Genomic DNA, 23,741 nt, shown 5'->3' with positions numbered 1-23,741 from the left:
TTTTTAGCCAATTAATTTTTCTTGGATGATCAAAACATTATTGAATTGTATAATTAATTTGGTATACGGTTTATGATGTTAAATGAAATTCTTTTTTCAAGCCTCTATTTTTTTTTCTTTAAAAGATTTCTTCAAGTCATTTTATAGTTTCAATTCGTATTGTCCTATTAAGGGCATTTAAATTTACTAAAGGCATAACTTTCTTAATGTCTTGTCGTTTGGATAAAAAATAGTGGCCAATAAATTAAACAACTTGAATTTGTGTGTATGCATGCGTTTGTATCTGTTTGAGAAAGATATGTCAAGCATTGGATTCAAGTCAGAAATATTCCTCACATATTTGGATTCAAATGTGCATGAAGAAAGGTCTATACAATGTCTAAATTGACTTATAAATTTGAAATCTGAATCGAACCCAAATATGACATTTAAGTTAATAAGCAAACTCATAAAATCATATCTAAATCCAAACCGCATTATGATATGTTGATCGTCTAGATATTAGATGCAGGAAAATTCAACTCATTACATTGATGTTTATTACCTGATCTATAAAGGTGGTGGATATATGATTTCTTTAATATTATACATGTTCCTCCGATAATTTTCTGACTGATACATTAAGAGACAATCGATTTATCTTTTCTTTGTATCTATCAAGCAATAACAAACCTAAAATTTGGAGATTTCTTTCTCTTAGGTTTATCATGTCGCTTTTATATTTAAGATAACACTATGCTATCTTCATAAATGATACACTGGCATCTATATATATATATATATATATATATATATATATATATATGGGCATAATTAATCTTTGTTAGAAAGATTTTTTTTTTCTTTTCTGCAGATCTGGTTACCTTTCTATTCAGTCTGATATGGATCTCAATAGACCGGTTCTAGATGGACCCAGATCCAGTACAACAAACCCAGATCTGGTTATCAGACATGGTGGTGCAGTATAAGACTCAATGTCTCATATTTCTATGAAGACAAGAAGGATGAGATTGACATCTTAGCAATGAATCATGAGTCATTTTCTAAGGTCATTTTCCCCGACTGGATCCAAGAAATGGGCAAGAAAAAGGGGCGACCAAATCAGAAGCCGCTTTTGTTTTAGTGTAGGCAAAAGATCTGCACATGCATCAAAACAAAAATCGTAAAAGATGATCTCTATTTTCTCATATTACAAGTGCACCAACTTTTCTGGAATGGACACTTGAATTTATGCCATGAAATTTCATTATGAAGATTGGTCAGTTCATAACTTTTCTTAATACATCCAGAGTAGGCGGATCCATCTTCGGGATCTGCATGAATGTTGTCACATGCGGACGTATTTTTCAAAGTAAACTAATAAGACTTATAAAGGAGTTGCAATAGAATAGATATTAGATACGACCAGGGCGAAGCTATAATTCTTTTTATGAAGAGGGTTGAATTGTAGTTTCAAAATTTTAACTAGAACATATTTAAAATAAATAAAATTTTGTAAAATTTACATGTAAATTTAAAATTAAATTGAGGGGAGAATTTTGTTATAATTAACTTGATTATCCATTTTTCTTAGATTATGTGGGAGAATTTTGCCATATTAAGCTAAGAAACCCGACTGATTACGGATCCAACTTTTTAAGTGTGAACAAAAAGAAATGGTTCAAATATTGCCCCTTGAGTGGGAGCTCACACGTATTAAGCGCTGCAAAACTGCTTTATACAAAAAGAGATGAAATTTTATTTAAGGGGCTGCCTTTTTTGTAATTTCAAATAAAGGTGCACCTTCTTTAATTTTCTGAGCTGGGCCTCATTTTTTGCGAGCCCGATTTGTGTGTTATTAGGGCACATGTATATAAGGGGCGACATAAAACACCCACTCCTTTTACGATTTAACATATAAACTGCTCTCCATTTTTGCTCGCCAATAGGTTAACCTACGGATCATTACATAATAAAATTATTAAGTGAAAAAAAATGTTTTTTTTTTCGAGTGAATAGGAGGATTAATTCCATCGCTGGAGCAAAAGCGAAGCCCTCTTTCATTTCATTGAAATTTCTTTCTCTTAGTTGATTGTGTATTAATTATAATTAAAAGATAATAATAAAAGTAGAGGGACCCCTGCCTGCCTCATGACATACAACTAGCTCCGATGTCCGATGAAGCTGAGGTTACAAAGAAAATGAAAATTTAAGGCACTTTTAAATTAATTATATGGAAATTGTGATACCTTAAGTGAAAAGTCGTTAGACAAGTTTTTAGTAAGGAAAGCGATTAAAGAAAAGAAAAGGATTGCATATAATTGGCTAAATGTCATTTAGCATCCTTTCTCTTCTTCGTCACAGTGTAACATTTGATTGCTCTATGTCGAAATTTCATAACCCTTTCATAAATGAGCTATATATGTTTCTTTAACTAGAGAAAATGGTATATTTTTTTAAAGGGGGTTGGCCTAATGGTTTGGGGTAGAGGCTGCGAGTGTCAAATGCATAAGTTGAAGCATAGCAAGAGTGGTACTCTGAACCTACTTGGATCTAGTTGCACCAATATAGATCTTAATTTAATATTTTGGATACAATATTAGGGTCCAACAGAAGAAAACAACAATACAAGATCCAAAACATCAGTCTGAATTCCAAATAAACTGAACAGTCACCCCGAGATCCAATGTACATTGAATTCGTATTCTATTGTGCATCACATTCTCTATTTCCTTACAAAATCAGGTCCTTTCTTTACATGTTGAGCAACTGCCTACATTTTGGATCAGTAACCGGGCCAGACAGGATCCATACTATTATACTATAGGAGTCTAAGTTAATGAGATCTAGTTGAATTGGCTCATCAAGTCCCTCTGCAAAATATCTCAATAAGTTTATTCAAGGCATTCGATCGCCATATTGGATCTGATCCAGGTCCGATGCCCTCGTTACAACAAAAACACTAGTCTGAAATTTAAGTTCGTCGATAACTTCAGAGTGGGACCCAACCGTAAAAAACCTTTTACATATGCCTGATATGACAAGTCAAACGTCTTTTGACGTCAGCTCTTCCTAAATGACACATTATTATACTATAGAAAATTATAAAAATTATATATATATATATATATATATATATATATATATATATCTTACATGTGTATATATTTATAAGTTGGTAAACCTTTTTTCTGTTATTATTATTGGAATAGTTTATTTTTTTGAAAAAATCGATCATGGGGACTCTTGGCACCGTGCCATATGTACATTAGCCTTAAATTTGATGCAGTTTTTTTTTTTTTTTCTTTCCAATTTTTTAGAGAGAGAGAGGAAGAAAAAGGGAAGAGACAAGGAAAACAGAGAGAGAGGGGGAGGAGAGGGCGAAGCCTCGTTCTCCACATCTGTATTTGCTTTGCTCTCCCGTCCTTCCATTTCTCTCTCGCTGCCAACGAGAGAAGACAAAAAATATAACGGCGAGGCGGCTGTTGTATCTTCTACTAGGTATGTGGCTCATCCAATTCATCCTTCTCTTCTTCATTAATCTGTTTCTTCGGGGTCAAATTTCAGGTTTTCTGGTTTTTTCTGTGGTCTAATTTATTGGGTCGCTTGAATTCTTGATGGGAAAATTGGTTTCTTGGCTGGGTGTATGATTTTTGGGATTTCTGGAATTGGGTCGTCGAGAAATGAGGATTCTGATGTTAGTGTTCTGGATGTTTTGCGTTTTGGAGGTGAAGGTAGAGGGGTTTTTGAGGTGGAGAGCAATGGCTGGGTCTGTTAGCGAGGAGAATGGAGGAGGGAGATCTTCGGATATGATCTCAGGCGGCCAGAGATGCCCGTCTGGTGACTCCCTCTCGGAATGGAGATCGTGTGAGCAGGTGGAGAACGGGACCCCGTCTACCTCTCCGCCGTATTGGGACACAGATGACGACGATGATTGCGGTATTTTAATTTTTCCCACATCTTTGTGAACCGTTTTATTTTTCTTCTCAACGTAATCTCTTTCTTACTTACCGTAATTGAGCATCTCTATATTTGTTGCATAGATACTCTTTTAAGGACATCACATTTTTTATGGTTATTTTGCCAAGGGGTGTTGTCTATGTTGCATTCGGGATAGGTAGCATTTTTGTTTCGTAAAGCATATGAACTACATCAGCGGATAGGTTTCATCACTTTGTTCGATGTTGCTTTTGTTTTGATCATGAGCTTGCTGCCGTTCATCTGTAGGCGGAGAAAATTTTTCTGTCAATCAAGTGTATGTTAAGGAATTCTGGATAAATGATAAATCTGCTTGTTAAACAATTAACAATGTGAACGACAACAACGTGATTAATGTCCATTTTGTTTGATGCCTTTCCTCTTGTTTTATTTGAAGCTCATGCTCCTGACATGTTTTTAAGTGGGAGAATGAGAGGAAAAGGTTGGGTTGGAAAAAAAAAAGTGTCATCATTGGGAGAAAAATTCTGCTATTAAAATTTTCTTAAACCAGCCACTTTTCTATCGTGAACTCTTTGAAGTGTAGAAAGAAACAAAGAAAATTTTCTCGCAATATTTAGTACCATTTTGCTTTGTATTCTCTGACCCCTCTCTCCTATACTTTCCTTTTCCTATTCAAATTTCCAAGACTAATACTCGTTTCATCAATGTGCTACTTCTTGGATCTTTCGGCATGTGATTTGTGCCCTTAATTTTTGCATGTTGTAGTTGCCTTGTTTGAAGGGAAGTGGCCCTCTGGTTTGACTCTTACTTTTTTGTGGAACCGTATTTTATTATTATTATTTTTGGGATGTGAACACACTTATTACTATAGCGTTATAGCCAATTGCTCATCTTTATGACTTTTTGTGATGCACCATATGTCCATTTTTCTGTAGCTTGTTTATGGTGAACGGTCACAATACTTCTTCCTTTCCTGCTGTTATTCACATGCTCGTGGGGGGGTTGCAAACATTATTTTTCCTCTGATTGGCATTGCAAATTTTGTGACTATTAATTATTTCTATCACTTTATGCCACATTTGGTTTTTTATCTGTCAGCTGCTTCTTGGTGTAAGGTCTGTATTTCACTAGCTTAATCCTTTTTTACTTACACAGTTACACCATTTGGATTGGTAGCGGGTGTGATGCTAATATTGTACCTCATTGGGTCAAGAATTATTCAAATTTTAGTTCCTTTCGAGCTTTAGTGTCAAAAAATAGTAAAACATTATCACAAGTTGGGACCAGGTTATGAAACTAAGAGAAAAAGAAAGCGAGACTAGCTAAACAGTATTTTACAAAGGTGCAGAACGAATTTAGGAAACTGGTTTTGTATTGTTGAATATCTAGTTTACATTAACTCCATGGGTGGTATCTTGGATAATCGAGGTATGAGAAATCACTCGAGATTAGCTTTATAGATTGTTTCCTCTGTATTGAATGTGCCATTTAATCCATATGTTTTTCCACACTTAACTATGTTGAATTTTTTTTCTTTTATTTTAGCTTGCTTTTTCAACACTGATCGTCTAACTGGAATCTGGAAGATTTGCGTGCACCTCACAGGCTGCTTGAGCAATGGAACTTAAAAAAAAGAACTTATAATAGTCTGTTAGATTTTGATTCTGTTTATTTTTCCTCATGTTGATCATACAACATAAATCATTCCATGTGTTATTGGAGGTTGATCTTTTGTGGTTTAGGGCCAAAACCATCTGAGTTATATGGGAAATTTACCTGGAAGATTGAAAATTTTTCACAAATAAACAAAAGAGAGCTCCGAAGTAATGCGTTTGAGGTTGGTGGATATAAATGGTAAGGACCCCTACATCTAATTCATGCTTTTTCTCTTGTTTCATGTTGCTGTTCTATTTACATATAGTTTGGGTTTTAATATCCTGTCATTATTGTTTGTACACATATTTTGCAGGTATATCTTAGTTTACCCTCAGGGTTGTGATGTGTGTAACCATCTCTCTTTATTCCTTTGTGTTGCTAATCATGACAAACTTCTTCCAGGTGATGTGTTATATGACTGACATAGTTTATTATGATACGTTCTTAATTCTTTCCCTTTGGGTTGGTGACCTTATTCTTCTTGTATTTCACAGGATGGAGTCACTTTGCACAGTTTACAATAGCTGTTGTGAATAAAGATCCAAAGAAGTCTAAGTATTCCGGTGTGTAATAAACATTTGTTTATCGATTTGAAGTCCATAGTTCATTCTCATGCACTATGCATTTTTCCATGTCTTTTTCTGATTTCCAAAAGGGAAACACATGCAGATACTCTGCACCGGTTTTGGAAGAAAGAACATGACTGGGGCTGGAAAAAGTTCATGGAGTTATCAAAAGTGTTTGATGGGTTCATTGTGGGTGATACACTTGTAATAAAGGCACAGGTTCAAGTTATTAGGTATTCTCAGGCTTGTATCTGACGATCTTTTTTTCTATGCTAAATAGCAACAAAACCTGTGTAACTACGTGTCTGTAGCATCAATTTTTCTCAGAAATGTATTGCTTCCTATGGTAAAAGCAATTCCAATTGCTGCTTGTGCCCCATCTTCATCATGAACTATACCTGATGTGGGGTTTAAAACTATTTGGCATTCTCAGACCTCCTTTGGGACATGATATGCATGTCAAGGATCAAGTACTTTTTCATATTTGTTACAACCACTTCTCAGGTTGTTTTTGTAATAATATTTTATCGTTTTTTCGACTTAAATAACCATAAACTTCTTGTAAAAGCCGGAAGATGCAAAGTGACAAAAAGTTATCAAGAATGATGAACTTGAATAAGGAGAAGGTCTTGCACAATTTCATTCTATCCTTGAAAGGTTGGTCCAAATGCCTGACCCATTTGCACAGGATAGAATGTTATTATGCTGGACTGCATTCTTGGGCAGCTAAACTGTGCACATACAAACATGTATGTTTAGATGTGTTTTTTAGTCTATTATGTACTTAGTCGTGTGTGTGTATATATATATATATATATATATAGACCCCCATAAAATAATATAGTGTGTCCTGCACAGTCTGGGTAAATATCATGGATTCATGGTCTGCTACATGTAGTAGAGCAGATATGTTAGATTAAGGTAGTTTTTCTCTCATACCTGCTAATCCTATAGACTTAACTTTGATGAAGGTAGTTTTCCGGATGTACACATCTATGTGTGTGCGTGCACATGTGCATGTGTCTGTGGAGAATCTTTAGATGCGTGCATGTGCATAGGGCTCATAGATATGTGCTTTAGCAATTACAAGACTTTGAGCAAGCCATCTTATCTAGATGATAAGGTAGCTAATGCCCCATGTAAAGTAACTTCTAAAAAAGGTGGAGATCATCTTGTACTTCGGCTAGTTGTTTTACACGCAATTGTAAATCATCCAATTAAATTGATATGGTGACTCATAATTAGTCTTTGTTGTCTTCATATTTTCTGGGGCATGTATATATTTGTTTATTTAGTTTTAGCCAATCAACTTTGAAGTCTTTGACCGACTAGTCCTTATAGGGTCGTGAACATCCTTTGGCTGACTTCTCATTTTGACAACTACGCTAGGGTGCCAATCCTGCTCATTTTTGTTTGAACTGGCAAAGAAAATGAGCAAAATTTGTCTTGAGATCATTTTATGATTGACAGCATGGAGCTTCCTGCCCATGGTTCATTTTGGTAGTTCAGCATCTTTCTTCAACTCTTTCTTTTTTGGACCTACCAAATGAAGTCGCTCTTAACATGATTACTATTTTATGGATTTGATATATGAGGTGACCTGACTAAAGATCTTGTTTTTAGAGGGTATGTAAACCATCATGGTTTAGGTTTCCAATGCTTCAGTGAGAGTTTAGTGAGTGTTGTTTGGTCCATGATGAGGTAGAGGATGTTCCCATGTAGATGGGAAGACATGATGGATTATACCCGAGGGTATTGTTTTATATCCTGAGTGATTACGTGCCGAACATTATGAGTTGTAAGATTGATTGGGAGGTGCACAGTGACCTTTATGATCTTCGTAGGGCCACTCAGAATGACAGTTCCATCTTTCTTTAGAATACAAACATTTTACCAAATGATCTGGTGTTATCTTCTACATTTGGTGAACCTTTTTTTCAGAACATGTCTGTGCTGAACTGAATTATCTTTCTTATGACATTGATGATTTGTACATACTTCTTTTTGTCTAGTAACCTTGTCCAGGCTTCGGAGAATCAGAACGTAATTTGTATGACTTGACTACATCATCACAGGTATCACAATATTTTAAAAAATATGAGAGCACGAAAAAACTTTTTTTTTTTGAAAAAACATGTGAAAAAAAATTATTGCATTTTTATCAAGCTTTTTCCTGTTTTCTGTTTTTCTCATTTTTAAAATCAAAATCATCATGGATCCAAATTTTAAACTTAAATGAGGTTGTTTACCATCTTTAAAACATTTACTTTTTCATTTTATCTTAATTTTTAATTTCTTATTAATTTCCCAGTTTTTTTTTTACCTAATTTTTGGATTATTTTTTTCATTTTTCTGAGAATTTCCCTGGAAAACAACTTTGCCAAAAATAATCTCACCATCAAAAACCTGAGAATATTTTACTTGTGACAATGCTTGACCATTGACTATCACCAGCTTTTATTGTTCTGTATATCTTCCTCTTCTTTGCTTTCCTTTATACTGCTAAGCTACCTATTTGGATGTGCGTTGATGATGCATCAAGGCTATGGTTGCTTTACAGTATTGAACCTGCCAAGATGTGTTGTCTTTGATAAGCCTGGCGAACAGCAGGATTTAGCTAAATTAAGTTGCTTTGTCCTTTGTCTTCATCCTGGAATTCCTGAGTTATCCTTGTTGTTTCCCCAAGACACTTTTCTTAATGCTTTTCATTGCCTTTGAGCTAATTTATACTCACTATCTTGTGTCTAATGATTTTTGAAATGTTGTGGCCTCAAAATACATCAAGCAGAAACAGGAGCATATTGTAGGTCAATATGCATTTTCCTAAGTCTTTCTCTTCTGCATACTGTATAGTTGCTTATTGTCCTTTTCCTGATTTGGTTTCCTTTTTTTTTTTCTTTTTTTTTTTTACTTCGCCAAGCAAGCAGTGATTACAATCCTGGAAATTGTAGATTGAGTGGCTTTCTTTGGATTTACTAGCATTCAAGTGCCATATATTGTTGTCATTACTGAATCTTATAAATTTTTTCGTTTATTGGCATCTAATCTTTCAAGCTTATTTTTTTATCAGAGAGAAGTCAGATCGTCCTTTCCGCTGTCTTGACTGTCAATATAGACGGGAACTTGTGCGAGTATATCTGACAAATGTTGAGGGAATTTGCCGTCGGTTTGTTGAAGAGAGGAGGACTAAACTTGGGAAACTGATTGAAGACCAACCTAGATGGTCAAGGTATTTCTTAATTCTTTAGATTTGAATTTTGAAGCTTATAGCTTTAGAGGTTATAGCTGCAAGACATGTGTAATGTTAGTTTATTAGATTTTCTTCATGGGTCTGTCACATGTTTTTATGAACTGAATGTTATTGAACTTTTCGCAGCTTCTGTGCGTTTTGGTTAGGAATGGACCATAATGCTAGACGTCGAATGTCCAGAGAGAAAAATGATACCATCTTGAAGCATGTTGTTAAACAATTCTTCATAGAGAAGGAAGTCACCTCAACACTGGTCATGGATTCTCTCTACAGTGGTCTGAAGGCTCTTGAAAGCCAAAGTTCAAACCAAAAGTTGAGAGTAAAATTGATAGAACTGGAGGAATCATCTCCTCCAATTGTTCGTGTTGAAAAGGATATGTTTGTGTTGGCTGATGATGTGTTGGAGTTGCTTGAGAGGGCTGCAGCAGAATCTTTACCTCCACTGAAGGATGACAAAGGTCCTCAAAATCGAACAAAGGTGAACTTGGATTGTCAATCTGTTATTACACAATTTTAGAAATGTCAGATACATTGCCAACAAGAGTTTGTGCTGGTGTTCCTGTTTGCTTTCACATTAAGTTAACACCTTTTCCTTGGCAAAAGACTCTGGATTCCTGGAAGGGAATTAAAGGAAGTGCTTTACCATCCAATGATTTTTGAAAGGGAAAACATGAAACTTTAAAAAAGTCTCTGTTATGCCAAAAGGGATTTATTAACATAATGGCCTGATGGAACTGGGCCTTTTTAAGGTGAGGAGGAAATGTGTTCAGTTGTTCAGTTTGTTGAACAAGGCAATTCTTGGGGAAGCTTTCTTATCAAATAAACAATCTTGTCCTACATTTGGATACTTAACTTGGACCTTTTTAACTCTAATTTTAAGCTCAATTTGTTAAGTATCAGGGACTGGCCACTGTATCAACGAGTCTTGATCCTAACTAACCTTGGCATATGCTTGTCAAAATTTGCTTATTGTCCTTTGCTTTCTGATTGGTGGTTGTCTTTCTCTTTGCGGTTTGTTGGTTCATTTTCTGGGGGGTGCTTTTCCCTCCTGCTTGACATAGATTTTATGGTTGTCTATGCTTCTTAGGAAGGAAATTCTGGAGAGGACTTCAACAAAGACTCAATTGAACGTGATGAAAGACGCCTTACAGAACTTGGACGAAGGACCATAGAAATATTTGTGGTGACCCAAATATACAGGTAACTTTGAAGTACAATATATTATTTTAATGGGAATACTAAAATTTCAACTGTCTCAACTTACAGCAGAGTGAAGCTGTTAGAATCTAGTTTATTCGTAGGAAGATGTGCAGTTGGCAGTAGGCAGCGAATAGTCCATGAATTTGTGACTGAAAAGATACTTTATATTATCAACTTGACTTAATGTTCATCGATGCTCTGCAGCCAAGGATGGTATGATTTGAATTCTCTCTGTTTTGATTATGGGACTGAATCTCTATCTCAGTCCTGTCCATGTTGTTTGAACCCCATTGCAAGAAGTTTGACTTTGTATCTTTTGATAATCTCATGTGGTCTATATTTGATTTTGTGTACACATTTTTGACCCCATGAATTTCCAGGACAGCTTTCTGGGTGCCACGCCCATGCTTCTTTGTGTAGATTTGGAAAAACAAGTACAATTTCATTGTGAAACTCTCATAACTGACCCACCTCTCCACTGGATGTCAAATCTGATTAGGTTCATGACATCTGATGGATTGTTAGAGGGAGTATTTGTTTCTGCATCTGGAATAATGAAAGGATCCCTGGTTTGCTGTAAGTAGTGTCTGATTAGGTTCCTGACATCTGATGGATTGTTAGAGGGAGTATTTGTTTCTGCATCTGGAATAAGGAAAGGATCCTTGGTTTGCTGTAAGTAGTGCCCTTGAATCTATCGCCTTCTAAGGATGGATGGTTAGGCACTTTTTCATGATTGTTCTTGCCTAGCTAAGGAGCTGTTTCCCTCTAACTACAAGCTGGGGAACAAATTTTTCCTGTGCTTGCAAAAAATTCTGTACCAACCATTTATAAATGAACTTCAATGGTGGAGGTCAGTAATTTGAGAACATTCTGATAATCAAAATTCAACTCATCATAAGCAACGATTCTTGAGGTCTTGATTTTCTCACTGAAAGGTTCATAGCAATAGTATTTTTTGTTATATATCTAACAGGCCTTCACTTACAACTTTGTCTTGGGTAATTTCTCAAAAGCCGGTCATATGTACATAACGAACATGTTTAAAGGTACAAAAATAGCTATAATCAGAAGATTCAGAACAAACATCAAAAAGAGCGAAATAAGATGACCTATTTCTCAGAATTGCTGTAGGCAGCTGATCTGTCAATATAAACTGCTGAATGAAAAACTTATGGCCACTGCTGAATGAAAAATTTATGTCCACAAATTGGTAGGTATATTGCTATCATAGATCATACTTATTGCACTTTCAACAGCATGGCGATATTCAGCAATTCCATTCTCTTAAGTTGAACGTGGGCAAAAATATGTAATGATATATTCCATAATTTTGGGGAAAAGTAATGGAGTCTTTGGAGAAAAAAATTCCCACTCCATCACATTGAAATACAACACAATGCACTCTCAGATACATGTTTCTTGTCAAAAGCTTGAAAATTATGAAACAACTCAAAAACTTCAGCTTTATGTTTCATAAAGTACCATAATCCAAGTATAATGGAAGTAACTATTGTTGAAGATAAGTTAATAATAAGTTCCATAATGAGAGGGAATAAGGGGACGTCCTTAGACATTTGGTCATATAAATATGATGACAATGATGAGAGCCTCAAGTGAAGATGGGCATGAACAGCGCATGTGCAGAAGGATCTTCCTTGAAGATGTGCATGTTTTTATGTTGTTTTCCTTCAGTGAACATCTCCCCTGTTAGGTCCTTGACATGCACAAAAGAGGGAATAAATACAGCAATGAGCAGAGGAATTCACACCCATCAGCATGTTCAGATAAAAAAACTACGTTCTTTTGATATTAGGTGCATGAAGGGTATTCGTTAAAGTAATTGATGAGTTGGACAGAGGAATAGTTGCATTTCCAATATGAAAAATTGAATGAGAAAATCTATCTCCGACAATTGTATTACTTTTACCTAAGTAAGGAACAAAGTTAGACAACTTACCAACATCATGTCCCATATGGATTGCTGTCCCAGAGAATATTTTGTTTTGCATTCAGTCACGCAAAGGTGTTATATTTTTGTAACAGAAGTTGCTTCACATCAGACTGTTTTTGATGTGTTTAATTCCTCATAGTTAGTTTTTATAATTTTGCTTTATTTATAGTTTGCTTTGATGCAACCTCTCCTGTTACAAAAGAAACAAGTGGAGATGAACTTCAGATTTTTGATTTTTTTGCATTAAAGTTAGGTGGCATGTTAGGTATAGGAATATTCCCTCAACCACCTAAGCCACCTCTTGTTTGGTCACGGCCTCCCTGAAAACTAGTTACTCCTCTTCCATACTCATAAGCTGTCACAGTAAAAATGACATGTTTTGTGCTTGTCGGTATGCATATCCTTAGAAAATCCTTTAATTGTCGTCCCATGTTGCAACAACTTTACACATAGGTCCTCAAATGTAGGCAATATAGACAAGGCAAGGATGTAGCAAAAACATGATATCCTGGACCCAAATGAGAGCTTACTGCACTTTGTTTCATGCACTAAACATCCCTTAATAGCTAGCTAGCTGATTACTTATTAGTGATATTTTTCATCCTTTTAGATATTCCATAGTTGATGTGAACTCTTCTTCAATAACTAAAACTCACATGTAGGGTACAAAATCCTTGCTTCAGATATCTGAGCATAGGTTCGGAATCCAGACTAGATTGGTCCACATCTCCGCTCCCATACAATCATTTGAATTTTTTTCTAACACCTCTTGAGAAAGTGTAGAAGGAAAAAGCAACAATAGCTTGATATCTTTTTATCCAAAGTATGAAATCAGGATCCCAGACAGTTTTTGATGGTAGCAACCCCTTTGTCATCCTCCTTTGCTCAGGAGACAACATTTGATGGAACTCGATTGTTCCATCCAGATGTCTAGAAAGGTTTTGGTCCATAATGGATTATCTGCCTCTTCTTGGTCAAAAAGTTAGAATTATCAAGTTTTTCAAGCAAGTTGATTGAAAAAAAATTAACGAAAGGCCACTGAGATAAGAAATAACCCGATTTCTATGTCAGTATTCAAAAAAGAGGCAGCACCCACCCCAACCACACCCTCTCTTATTTACTTTCAATTTGTTTTCCCCTTTCTTTTTCTTCTCTCTCTCCCTCTCTTTCTTTATTTACATGAAGAAAAGTAAAATATATGTACCCTCGCCGTACCCCTGCACCCAAGTCTTTTGGGATGTGCCATGCTGGCACCCTCTCCGGCACCCCGCACCCATGTGACGTAGATCCATTGTGATGAGTGATATGATGAATTTGAAGGGCACAGAACAGAAGAGGACTATCAACCAAAGCAGTCCAACATAAAAGAATGCGTAACCCTAGTGCAAAGAATGCTCAGATCCTTCCTATTGCAGATTTTTTTTTTTTTTGAGGAGCTGCAAAAACCAGTTCAAAATAGCAGATTGATCCATTTTTTATTATCACCATTAAGTACCAGCTGTTCTGGTCCCTTTTTCTGATGATATATGCTGGTCATTTGGTTGTAGACCAAAAGAATGGAGGCAAGATGGCATGACAAGAACGACAAATCACATGTGAAGAAAAACAATGGAAAATATCAGTTGCTGTTTTGCCAGTAAGCTCGACAAGGGCAAAGAAGAAATCTGATTTCACAACCTTTGACTTGGGTAATCAGATTCACACAAATAGTCAAGGAAGGGTTGATTTAGATTTTGATTGAAAAAAAATCAGATTCAGGGTTTTATGATCTGATTCCGGGAAATAGGATTTAAGTGACTGAAGATTCATGTAGAGAACTGTGGAGGAAGATTGATGCACAATGAATTTAAGAGAAAAAGGCAAATAATGTAGAAGAGACAAAGGAATTTAAGAAAGGAGGGATTGACATGGAATTAGCTGGAGTAGGCAATAGATTGATGCGTAGACAAATAATGGAATTCCCTGACCAGAGTGATTAGAGCTTGGCCGCGTGGCCGAAGGTTTGGCCGAGCTGCTGTTGGTGGTGGTCGTGCAGATGCATGGAAGGCTGGCAAGGTGTGGCCGTGTGGCCGAGCGGCTTTAGAAGACTGGGCAAGAGGGTGAGACATGCTGAAAAAGGCAACGAGACACACCGACATGAGGTGGGACACACTGGGTGGGGGGGGGGGTGCAACGGGATTCGGCATGGAACACGACTTTAGAGGACACACTCGTGCAGGACATGACAATGTCAGAGGTGACAAGGGCAGGACACATCGAGCTGCCATCAAACAAGATGAATTGTCGGAATATGCCTGTCGGAAAATCACGTTTCACTAGAAAAAGAGAATTTTGTTGGAAAATGCAGTAAATTTCTGCCGAAACTTCAAATGCCATATCTCCTTCGATTTTTGTTGGATATCGGCGTGTAAACTCTTGATTTGCACGGAATCCAACCAAGAACCTGTTGGCACGTTTGATGGAGTATCCGACGGTCGAATGCGTCGCAATATCGTCGAAAATTGGCTGGATTTTGTCGGAAACTCGTTGAAACAGAGCAATTGTCTTTGGGTGCTTGAATCTGGCAATTTACATGCCCATTTGACGCATATTTATACTAGATGAAAAGTTTTGTACGTTAGCAATCTGATGCCCCACTCATCCACACATTTTGTCTACCAAAGCACATGATTTGTTGCCGAAAAAAGCATGGGTTACGCCGAAAAAGATGAACACAACCCAGATAATTTATTAACCGATCAACGCACACGAAATCCATTAAAGATGGTTAGGAATTGCATACCTGTGGGATGATTGGTCCCAATGGGTGCTTAGACCCAATGCTGGACAACATCGGAAAGTCCTTAAACCACACCGAGATTTGCTGGATCGAAGTGACTCGTCTAAGGTCGGATGGAGTTGCGTAATAACTCTTAGATTCATAAAGACCGTAGGAATCTTTCCCACCGTCTGATCGTCGATCCGATCGCCGGTGATGCCAAAAGTCAGTTGGGAATATAGCGCGGTCGGTGGAAAGGAATAAGAACTGCGACAGAGATTTTAGAGGATAAAAAGTGATTGAAATCACTACGAAACGATTGAATCTACGCTGTGAATCATTGGGAATCATTCTCTTATTGACAAAACCATGGACAATGAAGAATAGACTTCCAACGAATGATCAAAATCGGCTGGAATGCTTGTGTATGAATCTCCAAATGCAGCTTCGTGTTGTTGGAGAACACAACCTACGGCTACAACACATTTGAATATCCTTGTGAAGCTGGAGAACCACGCCAGCAATGTTAGAATCTTCAAATCTACACTAGTCTATGCTATAGGGTGATGCCATTCAACGGAAATCTCTTCATTGATCGACATGAAAAATAACAAAAGTTAGCAACTATATATAACTGGTCATATTTGGAAAACAATAAATAACAAAACATAAACAAGTAAAAGAGCAAAATAAAGAGCCTAGTGCGTTGGGTCATCCAAAGGATCATGCTCGGAGTGTGGTCTGATCTCTTGCGTGTGCCTGATTTCTTCTTTGCATCACTGGGCTCAATGACAAAGCTCGATTGACACATGGTGTGCAAGGGGCATAGGTGATGCCCATGGCCGAAGTGAGCCTTGGCCACGACTGATGGCTGTAGTTGTTAAGAAGGCTAGCCGAGGGCTCCTGACTAGGATGGCTCTAATGCAGGTCCAGGTTTGTCGCACACGCTACATCTCTTTTTTAGCAGCTTGTGGTTGTGGTTTGGCCTGACCATTCTCGATCGAGTAGTTGGGTACCAACATGCAAAGTAAGTTGAATGACATGGCCGAGTCATTACATGATTTATTGGTGCTTCTGTGACACTCGAGGTTGAGTGCAAGGTCCAGGAGTATCTTTCCCTTGGAGTGATGTGGTGTGAGGGACCAATGCTCGTATTCCCTTCTTCGAGCCTTGGTGCTGAGATGACAATCCGATATGTACCTCCACGAGTGACATGGATGTTTTGACTTCCAAAGGGGTAGATATGGTGCTGCATATCCACATGACATCCATTCTTGGCCATTAGCCCTTCCGGTGTGTGCCCAACATGTGACGGTGCTACATGAGATGCCTAAGCATGGAGAGGTTAGTGAGCCCCTTTCTTCAACAGTTGCCATAGCTTATTGGCCGTTTGCATGGGTGCCTACATAGAGTATTGTATGGATGATTGACTCCTTGGCCAACCCCTTGAGGAGATTGCCGATACTCCAGCATGGCCTCATGACTTGGTCATCTCACTCGTAGAGCCCATCAAGTGGCGCTCATGCCATGAGAACCCTAACTTGGTGATGAGGGCCCTTCGAGAGCTCATATTGGTTCCTTTCGGGACGGGGTTGCTCTTTTCAGAGGAGTGGAGGTGATGAGCTATTTTTGATGGGATACCCTGCTTTTCATGGACCTCCTTGGTTGATGGCGATAGAAGCCATAGAGTTGGCTGAAGCGAATACCCCTGTTGCGCCTTGACTCGTATGATGATCGGCTCGAGCCACCCCATAGGTGCCCTTCGACGGGGGATGGCTCGATTGAATTGAGGCAACTCACAAATTCCAGGACTATATCGGGTTTGATTAGGTGATCAACTAACTTGGCAAACCACTAGATGATGTATTGCTTGTCCCGACACAAACACTTGATGTTTTTAGCACCTATGGAACATCACTGTTTGATATTACTCATGGTCAGCTCAAAGACAGTGGAGGTCTTTTGGATGATCAGACTGTGCTAGTGCTAGCAGCGCGACAATAAAGCCTCATCCTTCGAGCTCGTAGCGTACAGACTTGGGGGCCAGTCTGACTTAAGGGGGGAGGATTTGATATGTACCTCCTAGGCCCGACCTTTGTAGCCTCCCACTTGTCAGGCCAAGGTGCCGAACTTGGCTTACCACGACCTCCCCATCGAACGGGTGACATGGACCAGCCTGTCGAGAGCCGCAGACCACCGCATTTCCTTGGTTGGAGCACCCCGGCTAGGCAATTCGGCTTACTCTGCATGTTGGGTACTCAACTTCTTGATCGTGAATGACCAAGCTATACTACAGACTGCTTAAAGAGAGGTAACACAGCCGGCGAGCCTACACCTGCACTAGAGCCGTCTTGGTCGAGAGCATTCTCAGCAACTACAGCTCTCGGCTGCGCATCAGTGCGTGGCCGAGGCTGACTTTGGCCATGTGCATCACCTGTGCCCTTTGGACGCTATGCTTTAGTCGAGCTTTGTCACCTAATCTAGTGATGCAAGAAGAGATCAGGTATACCTGAGAGACCAGACAGTACCCGAGCGTGCCCTTTTGGAGGACCCGGTGCACTAGGCACCCTTCTTTTGGCCTTTTATTTATTTATGTTTTAGTTAATTTATTGTTTTGCCACTATGAGCAGCTATATATAGTTGCTAAACTCTCTTGTTATTTTTTATGTTGATCAATGAAAAGTTTTTCGTTGAATGACATCACTTTTAGCGTAGAGTAGTGTAGAGCTGAAACATCTAGTGTTGTTGGCGTGGTTCTCCAGCTTTACAAGGAGATTCAGACGTGTTGAAGGCGTTGTTTTCTGTCAACACGAAGTTGTGCTTGGAGAGATCCATATGCAATTGTTCTAGCCGATTTCGATCAGCCGTTAGTGGTCAGTTCTTCACTGTCTGTGGTTCTGCCATTGAAGGAAGGATTCCCAATGATTCACGATGTGGATTTAGTCGTTTGAAGGTGATTTCTATTGTCGTTTATCTTCTAAAATCCCTGTTGATGTTTCTATTCCTTTTCCGCTGATCGAGCTCTATTCCTGGCCGATTTCCAGCGACATCGGCTGTTGGATCGACGGTCAAGCGGTGCGCAAAGATTCCCGAGGTCTTCCTAAATCGAACGAGCCATTACCCAACTCTGTCCGATCTCAGATGAGCCCGCTTCAATCCAAAGAAGTGTCGCCCATCTTTTCAGGCGAACCCAATGAATGCCGGCATGGTTTAAGGACTTTCTGACGTCGTTTGGCGTTGGATCGGCACCTGAGCACCTGGCTGGAACCAAACATTCCATAAGTGAGCGATTCCTGCCCTTCTTTACTGGATTTCGAGCGTTTCGTTCTATTAAAAAGTGATATGCAATGTGTTCATCTTTTCGGTGGAACCCGTGCCTTTCTCAACGACAAATCAAGTGCTCCGGTGGACTCTTTGGACATTCTGTTTGATGACAATCACAAGTCTTCATTTAACTGATTATTTGATACCATGCTAAATCTATCAAACCAGAGTTAGATGCTTCAAGAAAGAAAGAAGTTGATGGAGATGGAGGGGCAGCAGCAATCAATCACCGTCCAACAAGAAGTAGGTGACCTAATTTTCAGCAATATATACTCTGTTTAATATAAAAAAACTAGGGGATAATTTTACCCCTAAAATAATAGATATTACATATAAGTTTATAATCTCAACAGAAATGAAACAAGACATGGATCTGGATCCATCTTTATCCACAACTTCTACTCAGAAACATGCTTAATCCATATTTGGACGATCTAAATGTTAATTCCTAGTTTGAGGGTGAGAGATAGGAAATAAAAAAAGGCAACTTTTCTATTGCATTTCTCTTGATGTTGCCAGACTTGGCAGAGAGATCTCTAACATGTCGATCAAAAGAAAACACTGAAGGTTGTGAGAGTTAAGCTTTTGTGATCTGGATATTGTATCTCTTGTGCCTCGAGTTCCATGGTATCATGCACTTCTCGTTTTTCATATGTATGTTTTGCGTTGGACATTTAATTCTACAATATTAAAGTACCACGATTATATGTGGTGGTTGGTACATCTTTTAAATGATTTTTGTTTCAAACTTTAGGTACCCAAAGACTTTTTATTTATCCTTTCTTGTTTTGATTGTTTTTCTTGCGTACTATTCATCTTATTTTGCAGCAATAAGATTGAAGTTGCTTATCAGGAGGCTGTTGCTTTGAAGAGGCAAGAGGAACTTATCCGTGAGGAGGAGGCAGCATGGCAAGCTGGAAACAATCTCAAGTCAAAGCGTGGAGCTGCTGACAAAGAAAAACGAGCTAAGAAAAAGCAGGTTGCATGATTGGTAGTGGATTCTAAGTTGTTTAACATACAAGTATTCATTTGACACCTAGGAAAGTTTGATTCTTCGTTGAAATTTAGCCTCTGCAGTTTAGTTTGTATCATTGTAAGGACTGCAATGAAAACATTCCGGTTCATTCCATGATTGAATCTTCAAAGATTGGGAGAAAACTAACATCCTTACTTTTCTACTCGTAAGAATTGTTCTGGTGGATTGCAAGAGTCGCTGTTATTATGAGGAATCATGCAGTTTCTTTTTAACATTGAAATCCTTTGAACATAGTTGAAATTTAGTGTCCCATAACACAGAAACACACGTTAAGAAGTCCTTGCTTACAGGTGTAGCTAACAGTAGAGTTCATCGGAATGTGATGCCACAAGCAGAATGTGATGGAACTCCTGGAAGTGGAACAGCAAAATTCATGAGAATGTGTTAGAACTCCTGGAATAGTTCATGTCCATTGATGGACACAGGACAGGTTTTTTTTGAATAAGTGATTTGTTTTTATTATGTCGCAAAACATTGAGGCAGATTTCTGATGTCACTGCAATTGTGGTACTATTCTTTGCGGTGAACATTCACAGAACCAAGAATTGTAGGAAGGAGATTTGGGGGCCTTTGAAATGACTTGTGTTAAACTCATGTTGAGAAAGCTTGTTAGCTTTTGACATCTCAAAATAATAAAATTAATAGCTCTGTGGATATTGCTCCTTATTGCAACTGTTCTATATAGTAATTGGATGGCAAAATTCCTGGTGAGTAGAAATATTTTTATTGGGAAAAGGATAAAGTAGATCTAAACAAAATATGCCTATATATTCTGTAGTAATTAGGTCATCATATTTAGCTTTTTCTCAAGTCTTAACTCGTTTTCTTGCTTTAGGCTAAACAAAAGCGGGGAAATCGCAAAAAGGATAAAGCCAAGGATGAGAAGTCTAGTACCTCGCTTCATGATAAGCACCAGAGAGATGGACTCTTAGAGGAAAGGGCCCTTGAGGATTTCTCTCTGAAGGAGCAGTCTCTCCTTGATAAATGTGATCTACAGGAAGGGGAGGTGTCTGGTGTGTCAGACACAGGGGAAGATACTATTGAAGCTTGCCAACCAGATCTGGAAGACAGAGATTCTAGTCCTGTTAATTGGGACACGGATGCATCAGAAATACATCCACCAACAGAAGCTAGTAGCTCAGCAACGAGCACTCACCCTGTAGAAAATGGAAAAGCCAAGAGGACATCAATGGATGACAGCTCTTCAACCTGTTCTACTGATTCTGTTCCCCCTCTTGTGAATGGCCCGCACAAAGGACATGCCTTGCCTGGGAACTGCAGTCAAACAACATCAATCAGGTTCTGAATAAATGCAGAATGTACTGATTGTTATTCAGCCATATATGACATATATTCTTCGTCAAGCTTATTTCCTTTCACTTTTATTTCCTTTTACAGAGGAAAGAACCAGCAGAACAGAGGAAACAATGATCAGAGTGCTTGGACCCATGACACTGATAGTCAGTCTTTGGACTCTGCCCCAGATTCTGTGCTGGTGTGCGATTCTGGTAGCACTTGTGATAGCACTGGACCTGAACCAGATTCCATCCTGTCCCTGAAGGATCGGATTCAGTGGCCAGAGAATCACGTAGTTGAGAAGGTTAAGCTCAGTCTTGTTTGTATCTATTCATGAACTCATACATGCATTGTGGATGTCAAAGATATTCAGGTTTTGCAAATCTCTTAGTAGGAGAATCAAGTTTTTTTGTTTCTAGCCCGAAATGTGTTTTCCTTGAGGTGACTCCTTGTGCTGTCTAGATCAACTTCTCTTGTGGATAGCTTTGCGTTCTGCATATGAATCTTCGGTGCTTAATGCAACCGGTTACTGCAAGCATGCTTTGATGCCTCACTATCTTGGGACTTGCAAGCATTTATCTTTTTTATTAGCAGATCTTGAATATCAGTTATGATAACCTTTTTCTCTTTTTCTTATTGGCAACATTTCAGGAAGTAGTTTCATCACAGGGGAGAATGAGTGGCCAAGACGATATTGTTCTTGACAGACCTTCAAAACAATCATGTGAGCCAGCCGATGAAGTCCCTTCCTCATCTGCCAGTTCACCTGTTACAAAGAGTATTTCAACTTCAGCTAGGGAATTAAGTAGCCTAACTTTGGTTGAACCAGGTCCCATTAGGAGTTCATCTGCAAATAGCCCGGTGGAGAAATCTGTGCTACTCCTAACCAGATCCCCTCATTCATTCCCATCAATATCCCAACCTGATGCTCAAAAATCCATTCGCACCATAAAGTTCCCAAGTCACCATGACACCCCAACAGAATCAACCACAACTGATGCACAAAACACATTGTCAAGGCCATCTAGTACCCATATAGTTGCTGGTCCAAGACCAACTACTCCGGGATTAGCCATCGCTCAATCTTCACCATCACTTGCTCGCTCAGCCAGTGCAGCAGGAAGGTTAACCACCAGTTCCGATCAACTGCCATCCACTTCATCTGGCGTTGCTTATCAATCATATAGAAATGCTATGATGAACATCAATAAAGGGAAAAGTTCAGGCATTCCCAGTTATACCTCCTCCTCTTATTCCATTGCAAATGCAGCTCCTTATTCACCATTACTCTCTTCAGCCTTACCATTAACATCACCATCTTCATCAACAGCAGCAACATCATCACCATCCACTGCTACTGCTTCATTGCTATCTCATAGTGCTTTTGCAAGGGAGTCTGGAAACTCTGTGGAAACTAGTGGATGTCCAGGTTTTACATTTGGTACCGTGACGCCAGAGATATTACAGAAGCCTTATCAATCAGGGTTACTTGAAGAGGAGCCTAATTCATTTGCATGGGTAGATGGACGTGCACTACACGAAGGTGGAAACAGTCTCTTCTGTGAGCCATATTTCCAGAAGGACAGGCCGAGCTTGGATGTTTATGCCTCTCGTAACAGAAGACATGTTCCTCTGCTTGACTCTCAAGATGAATTTCCCCATCTTGATATTATAAATTACCTGCTTGATGAGGAACATGTCATTGGTAAAACGACAACAGCTAGTGCCATGCTGCACAACCCAGGTCACGTTTTCAGTAGGCAATTTACATTTCCTGGAATGCAGAGTGTCGGTCGTGGAAGTGAAATGGGAATGATGGGCACGGTTAGTTCTTCAAGTGGCTGCCGATTTGAGAGCTCAGTGGGGTATCCTGAGGACAGTCTCCAGCATACATATGGTTCAAGAGTTGCTCCTTATGATGCACGAAGAGAGGTGTATGACATGGTAACGTCTCCATACGTGTTGCAGCAGACCGAACAACCAGATAGCTTCTTGAGCATTAACCAACAGGGGCAGCGTCAGTGGTCTGCAGATTCTGCCGATAATTCATTGTTAAGAAACTCTGAGATGTTTCAGTTGCCCATTTCAGACTATGCCAACTTGGGTCATGGCAATGGGCTTAATGGGTATGTTGCATTCAAGCCACCCAGCGGTCGCTGAAAGCTGTTTAGTTGCTCGCAATCTTGTTTCGGCTGCAGCCCCTTCCAAATAATGTATCTGGGCTGTTGTCTAGTGAAATTGAGGTGTAATCCTTTTGGCTTCAACACTTTGTAAATTGATTCTCAATTTGCTTCGTAATTGCATTCTTCTCTTGTTGAGTTTCTCTGCTTTTGAGCTGGTTTGCATGGAAAAGAGGTGTAAGTTTTTCTTGCCGATCTGATCTCGCAGGATGCTTGCTCATAGTTATATATTTGAATTTAAAGTGGAGAATTAGGGGATCGTCACGTGTGCCTAAGACTTATGATATGTCCCGAAAGTTTGTTTTTATATTCGAAAAATATATGATTAGTTCTTAGCTTTTGAAGTACATTGGGATAGATTGAACAAACATTATTCTTAATGTAGGTAATTTAAACACATTTCCAACTCGGGATTCGCGGATCAGTACTTCCACGGGATGTGTATCTAAATGTGAATTATGCCCGATCCATTGGCAAGTAAAATGGAAGGGGAAGCATGCTTGTAACGCAGCATGAACAGATCCATAGAAAATACAAAGCTTGGGTGTAATCTGAATCCGAGGCTTGTTTCATGCTTAAGATTTGGATCGGGTGTCCTTCCCAATT

General features: G+C 38.7%; 1 protein-coding gene across 2 annotated transcripts; it reads left to right on the top strand.

The window, feature by feature from the left end:
- The first annotated feature begins 3,290 nt into the window (after nucleotides 1-3,290).
- Nucleotides 3,291-23,283, top strand: LOC116256772 (TNF receptor-associated factor homolog 1b-like). 2 transcript variants are annotated; one of them, XM_031633251.2, is made up of 13 exons: nucleotides 3,291-3,480; nucleotides 3,714-3,918; nucleotides 5,661-5,772; nucleotides 5,888-5,976; nucleotides 6,069-6,137; nucleotides 6,244-6,373; nucleotides 9,211-9,369; nucleotides 9,517-9,868; nucleotides 10,478-10,590; nucleotides 19,452-19,602; nucleotides 20,495-20,958; nucleotides 21,058-21,259; nucleotides 21,607-23,283. In XM_031633251.2, the coding sequence occupies exons 2-13, from the start codon at nucleotides 3,741-3,743 to the stop codon at nucleotides 23,113-23,115; spliced, it is 3,528 nt and encodes a 1,175-aa protein (XP_031489111.1). In that variant the 5' UTR covers nucleotides 3,291-3,480; nucleotides 3,714-3,740; the 3' UTR covers nucleotides 23,116-23,283. The 2 variants fall into 2 exon arrangements, with proteins under 2 accessions (XP_031489111.1, XP_049934151.1); XM_050078194.1 differs by having other exon boundaries at nucleotides 3,708-3,918.
- Nucleotides 23,284-23,741: the final 458 nt, after the last annotated feature.

Source organism: Nymphaea colorata, chromosome 6, assembly GCF_008831285.2.
Source record: "Nymphaea colorata isolate Beijing-Zhang1983 chromosome 6, ASM883128v2, whole genome shotgun sequence".
Taxonomy (NCBI): domain Eukaryota; kingdom Viridiplantae; phylum Streptophyta; class Magnoliopsida; order Nymphaeales; family Nymphaeaceae; genus Nymphaea; species Nymphaea colorata.
The sequence above is the reverse complement of the archived record's forward strand: the minus strand, read 5'-3'. Positions and strand labels throughout refer to the sequence as shown.